At 39.9% G+C, this 6,775-nt stretch overlaps 1 protein-coding gene across 1 annotated transcript in view; it reads left to right on the top strand.

Moving 5' to 3' along the window:
* Positions 1–6,775, top strand: part of MTOR (mechanistic target of rapamycin kinase) — a 187,749-nt gene that overhangs the window by 152,065 nt on the left and 28,909 nt on the right. Inside the window, exons 37-38 of the mRNA XM_007942626.2 lie at positions 2,223–2,338; positions 3,634–3,751. Coding sequence (XP_007940817.1) covers positions 2,223–2,338; positions 3,634–3,751 — 234 coding nt within the window. The remainder of the gene's footprint in view (positions 1–2,222; positions 2,339–3,633; positions 3,752–6,775) is intronic.

Genomic DNA, 6,775 nt, shown 5'->3' with positions numbered 1-6,775 from the left:
TAGTGCCTAAGGCACTTGACTGCTAACCAGAAGGCTGGCGGTTCAAACCCATCAGCCACTCCTCAGAAGGAAGGTTGGGCAATCTACTTCCATAGTGATAACGCTTCAGAAACCCAAGGAAGGGTCTCTGTGAGTCGGATTCGACTTGGCAGCACATAACAACAACACCTTGCTGTATAAACTTAATATTAGGTTTCAAATCTAGTCTAATACCCAACCTCCCCCAGTTTTGGCAATTTAGTTTTTGTTCAGACCTTCATTAAGTCTAATGAATAGAGGATTTAAACTCTGTGGACTATCTGTGGCACTGAGCTTATTAGCTCTGAGAAGCACCTGACATCAGAGTTCCTAGTTTGGTTCCTGCCAACTTTGATGTGCACACTGATCACACTGAGTTATCAATCATCTTTTTAATGATTAATCTTTATACTACTGCCTCCCAGTTTCTCTGTGTGTGTGTGTATTTATATATATATGATTGGCAGTTCAAACCCACGAGCCACTCCTCAGAAGGAAGACTGGGCAATCTTACTTCAGTAGAGATGCCGCCTCGGAAACCTAAGGAGGGGTTGCTATGAATTGGAATCAACTTGATGGCGCTGAGTTTGGTTTTATACATATATATATATATAGGCGCTCTGGTAGCATAGTGCCTAAGGCACTTGACTACTAACCAGAAGGCTGGCGGTTCAAACCCACCAGCCACTTCTTGGAAGGAAGATGGGGCAATCTACTTCCGTAGTGATACTGCTTCAGAAACCCAAAGAGGGGTTACTATGAGTCGGGTCCAACTCGACGGCACATAACAACAAGAACAACGTGTATATGTATATATGTATGTGTGTATATTTTTTTTTATTATATATTTTTTTAAATCTAGTCAATGTAGTTCTCATGGAAGAAAAACTAGAAGAGTATTTTATCACTTCTCAGGTGTGGAATGCTAAGGTAGTTCATTTTTCAAAGCCAGTGCTAAGTAATGGAACTCTGTGAAGGCAGATGTCAGAGAGACAGGTTTCTTGTTAACTTTTGGAACATCTGTGTATCTGCCCTCCTTGGATTAGCTGCCTGATGAATTGTCACATCATCCTGGCTCTGGGTTAAACCCTATCTCTTGATGCCAATTTATTCCTGATGTTAAAAAGTGTCTGAGCCTAATCCTGGCCCCCAAGCCTAGGAGTTCTGTTCTCCTTCAAGGTCATCAACATTGAGGCAACCATGTGTTTCTATTTAAAAAAACAAAAACAAATGAAAAGAACCTCTTACATGATTTACTATAAAGAGACCATTATGACCTTGTTTATTTGAAGTGTTTATTTCTTTCCTCCTCTTTTGTAGCAGAGGACACTTTCATGCTTCTTACATAAAGTTTCTCCTCCCTCTGTTAGTGGATTGAGATTTTGCCATTTTTCTGGTAGTTTTGATGTTTGTATGCTGTCTCCACCCTCAAAGGATCCCTTTTATTAAGCTTGTAGTATGTCTTGATTTGTTGGGCTTACACAAATGGCTTTTAACTTATTCTTGTATCTGTGACTCTGTATCTCTGCTCTTTCCTAATTCAGATGTCTGTTCCCATCCTAGAGTGGCACTTTGTATACAATCCTTATTGTAATTAGACTTAACTGCTTGAGTATGCTCTGAAGATTTTGCTCCTAAGCCAGCCCAGTCAACTAGGCATTTGCCTTTCTTCTCCCTATTTCCTTGGATGTGTGAGAGCCTTCCCCTATCTCCGTTCTTATTTGGGCATGGAGAGTTCTGTCTGGTTTTAAAACCTCGAGTTTTTACTGTGCCAAGTACGCAAGGTGTCATAGTGTTTTAAACAAATACTAAAGTTTTACTAGCCTGAAACAATACCTCATAAGCCTAATTTCCTCCAGGGCAATGTATTGATAGTGAAGTAAGCAGTTGTTTTGAATTACTTCATGTGAACTCTTATGTGAGGTAGCTAGACCAGTAGCTTTCCCAAGGGTTATAAAACTGGTAATTACAGTTGGCAAAGAAGAGTTAAGACTGGAGTTGAACTAAATCATGAATCTTCTTGAAAAACCTAGCCTTCTCCCTGCATCATGCCCTGGTCTTCTCTCCTACGGGGTCCTCACCCTTTGTTCTAGGGTGTTGTTTGGAGAGAGGTTGGCTTACTTGCCTATGAAGTGAACTAAAATTTCCTTGGCATGAGGTTGAGCCTGTGCCAAATGGCTCCCCATTCCATTGTCGTACTATAGATCGATGCCTTCCAACACATGCAGCACTTTGTCCAGACTATGCAGCAGCAGGCCCAGCACGCCATCGCCACTGAGGACCAGCAGCACAAGCAAGAGCTGCACAAGCTTATGGCTCGGTGAGGTCCCCCTCGCCCCAGCATGAGACAGTCACTTTCCAGCCCTACCATGCCAGCAGCCTCTTTGACAGAGGATTGTTTAAGGCTCCTTGGATAGCTAGTTCCTTACACTCTCCCACCTTTTCCAGGAGGGGTCCCAGGCAGCCGTAGAATCGTGCTGTCCATTGGCTCTGCTGTCTGTTTTTCCAGGGTTCAGCAGTGCAGAGTAGTCATGTGCTGTTTCCCTCCTGCTGTATGACTTTTTTTCTAAGCATCTAGAATTCCTATTACCTTACAGTGTAGTGGTTCACAGTTCTGGTTTAGAGTCAGACTCCTTATTTTTAAATTCCACATAGCTGCTAATTTGATGTGTAACTTTAGATAAGTTACCACCCTCTTTGTGCTTTATAAATTGTGGGCAGTAAGAGTTCCTGCATCCTAGGGTGGTACAGGATGTTATGAAGATTTACAGAAAGAATACAAGGTAAAGCATTTACAGCAGTACCTAGAATATGGTAACAGTTAGCCAATAATAATATTATTATAAAGTATGAAAGGGAAGGGAAAAGTAAGGGAGAGTCCATATAGCAATCAGGAGGAAAAATTATTCCCTACGACTGTTGCCCACAAAAATGGAATTTGAGATAAGAAGGTTCATATAGATAGCTTCCCAGTTTATGCTGTCCTTCAAAGACAAAGGTCAAGGTCCTGCTTGTCTGAAGCTGCACTCTGTAGTCTCTGCCCTCTGGTTGGGCTTCTGACTTATCCCTCTGGGAAAACCTTAATTCTCCCTTGAACTTTAGAAACCTCTTTCCTGTGGGCAGCTGTAGGAACAAGGACCATGATTTAGGCTTTGGATATCATCCCCAAAGGAAGTTTTAACACAGACACCCCAAAGATAACTTGATAGGGTTGAGAGAAAACAATTCTCACACAACTTTAAACCTGTATCTCATTCCAGACCACACTTACTGCAGTGAACTAGGAGTTAATATTTCCTATAAATCTCTATAATTATATTATAAATAGTGTAATTACTTTCTATTACAATTTGAGTTTTTTAAAAAAAAAAAACTATTAATTTGCTCATGTACAAAAAAAAAATAGGTCAAGAAGAAGAGAAAATACTTTAAAAATTTATTCCCCAAGCCCATCTCTTTCCTTATATATGGTTGAACATTCTGCTTCCATCGTGTTGCTTCTGGAGGCCAAGAGTGAACACCAAATACATTTTAGTGTACACAAACATAATGTGTCATCCCTTGGGAGGGTTCTTCTGAGGAGGGAGCAATGTGGGGCTGTTTCTCTATTTTTAGATGTTTCCTGAAACTTGGGGAGTGGCAGCTGAACCTACAAGGCATCAACGAGAGCACAATCCCCAAAGTCCTACAGTACTATAGCGCCGCCACAGAGCACGATCGCAGCTGGTACAAGGTAAGCCAGGGGCAGGCCCAGATCAGGACCTGGCCTTTCTCCAATTGTAAATGCCATTCCCCAAGCCTGTAGTAGTATCATGGTTTATAGACAAACATTTGTGGAGCTGGTCTGATACTGTGAATTTACTTCTTTGAGTGCCTGGAGCTGGTCTGTCAGAGTCCTAAGGAGCCTACATTTCCCCTTACAAGTTAAGTGATATAGAAAGTTTGTTTCTCATGAGAAACATGTCCGTGCTTGCATCTTGTAAACTCTTGGTTGCTGCTGTCTTGTAAACTCTTGGTTGCTTGTTTTCCTAGGAGCACCTGGACACATGGTTAATCTATAAACTTTATGTTCCCCTGGGTCATCTGTTCCTTCCTGGCATCTTTCTGATTTCCAGCCCTGCCTGCTCCTCAGCCTAAGAACTTTCTCTGTTTTTACTGAAAAGACCTGTGAACTTTTCAAACTGATAAATAGAATTACAAACAGTATGAGACATGCTATTAATTTAAGGAGAATTTATTCTTGGAAGTATATATATTTGGAGAAAGCATACATTCCCATGTTTTTATCTCTTTTCTGAAGGACCTTCTGGTAATATAGCTGTCAATGATTTCTTTCCACTGTCACCTTTACCTCCGAATAGCTTTGTGAATAAAGCCAAGCCCTCTGAGTTCAAAACATGCACTTTAAGGTCACAGAAGCATTTATAATAAAAATCTTAAAAATAGTTTAAACATGCTTCGTTCTGATCCAAAAAATGCCCTTTTCATAATGTTGTTGTTGTTAGGAGCCTTCAAGTAGGTTCCGACTCATACTGACCCTATGTATAACAGAGCAAAACATTGCCCAGTCCTGTGCCATCCATATTGTCATTGCTATGTGTGTGAGCTCATTATTACAGCCACTGTTCAATCCATCTCTCTGAGGGCCTTCTTTTTCATGGACTCTGTACCAAGCATGATGTCCTTCTTCAGGGACTAGTCCAACATGTCCAAAGTATGTGAGACAAAGTCTCGCTATCCTCACTTCTAAGGAACATTCTGGCTGTACTTCTTCCAAAAAAGATTTCTTTGTTCTGGCAGTCCGTGGTCAGTTCAGTATTCTTCATCTACAGTATAATTCAGAGGCATCAATTCTTCTTCTGTCTTCCTTATTCACTATCCAGCTTTCATATGCATAGGAGGCAGTTGAAAAGACCAGGGCTTGGTTCAGGTGCATCTTAGTCCTCAAAGTGACATCTTTGGTTTTTAACACTTTATGAAGGTCTTTTACAGCAGATTCGCCCAGTGCAATACAGCGTTTGATTTCTTGGCTGCTACTTCAACAGATGTTGATCGTGGATCCAAGTAAAATGAAACCCTTGACAACTTCAGTATTTTTTCCATTTATCATATTTCATAATAGCAGTAGTAATTGCCCTCTCTAGGATAGCTGCATGTCCAAACTGAAGAAATAAATCCAGTAAACTGGTGATTAGCTAGAACCTCACTGACCAGAATACTCTCTTAGCCAGAATTACTTTTCTTTATTCAACTTTTAGGAAAAAAGCAAATCACAAGATAAAAGCAGGTTCCAGGAATTTTAGTTTTAGTTTTTAAAAGCATTTCCTAGTACAGGTCTTCTTGCATCAGTGTCTTAGTCCTGTGTGTGTAGTCACTGTTTCTTTCTGTCTTATTCACCACGTCCATGGCTCGGTGCATGGCACATAATAGATATGTGAGAGGTATTTGTTGAATAAATAATGGTACCAGGAAACTGCATCTGTGTCATCATAGAATTCTTAGTCATCAAAAAAGAAGAAGCATGATTAATTTTCATTCTAAGGGTCACCACAAGTTGGAGCCAACTTGACATCAGTTAACAACGTGATCAACCTACAACTGACCCTGGAACTTAGGGGCACTGACCCTCCCACACAGTAAAAAATCCACATACAACTTTTGAGTTCCCAGAAACTTAAATACTAATTATCTACTTTTGACTGGAAGCCTTACCAATAACACAGATAGTCGTTTAACACGATTCTTGCCAAACAGTTATTAAATTTTCACATGAAGATACAGACACATATATACCAATTAAGTTTATTAACCATTGGGCATGATGATTATTTACTATTCATTAAAGGGAAATGGATCATCAGAAAGGTCTTCATCCTTATTGTCTTCACATTAAGTACCCCAAGGAGAAAGGGTTGGTCGTGCTGTCTCAGGGGTGGCAGAGGAGGAAGAGATGGAAGGGGAAGCAGGAGAGGCAAGCATACTCAATGTACCTTTATGAAAATACATCAGAATTTCTGTCTGACTTGTTTTCTTTTTCATTTCTCTAAAAAGGTTTCTATCTGATACCAGTCCTTCTACCTTTTGCTTTAGTTTCAGTGCCCATATCATAGAAGGGTCCATGTTGTAAAAGAAATCAAAAGCAGTCTTCAGTAATTGGAACCCTTTTCTAGACTGTCTAGTGTCAGTTTGTTTTCTGGCACTGCTGTTTCTACGTCTTTTTCCTCATCATCTGGCTCTGGTTCAGAAGCATTTATCTCCATCATGTCATCTTCTGTTAATTCCTCTTGTTTTGAGTCTATTCGGGTTTTTTGTTTTGTTTTGAATGTATTTTATTGAAATATAATTTATGTACAGTGATATACATAAAACTAAAGTGACATGGGTCAATGCATTTTTTTTTTTTTTTTTTTGGCAGTGTCCCCTCTCCTCCATTCCCACTTCTGGCAACCAACAAAGAAAGTTTCCCTCCATATATAAACCTTTCCTTGATCCTCCACAACAATGAATTAATACTATATTTGTCCTTCTGTGATTGATTTACGTCACTCAGCATAATGTGCTCCAAGTTCATCCATATTATGTGGTGTTTTGCAGACTCTACATTATTCTTTAGTGCTGCGTAGCATTCCATCATGTATATGTACCATAGTTTGGCCATCCACTCTTCCACTATAAATCTTAGAGATAAGTCCCTTGCCAGATATGTAATTATTGGCAAATATGAATTTGTTGCTGTCATTTTTGTTATGTACTATTT

Source organism: Orycteropus afer, unplaced genomic scaffold (genome assembly GCF_000298275.1).
Source record: "Orycteropus afer afer isolate SDZICR_OR568_19922 unplaced genomic scaffold, OryAfe1.0 scaffold00094, whole genome shotgun sequence".
NCBI classification, from domain to species: Eukaryota; Metazoa; Chordata; class Mammalia; order Tubulidentata; family Orycteropodidae; genus Orycteropus; species Orycteropus afer.
This window is presented reverse-complemented; position numbering and strand designations above follow the sequence as displayed.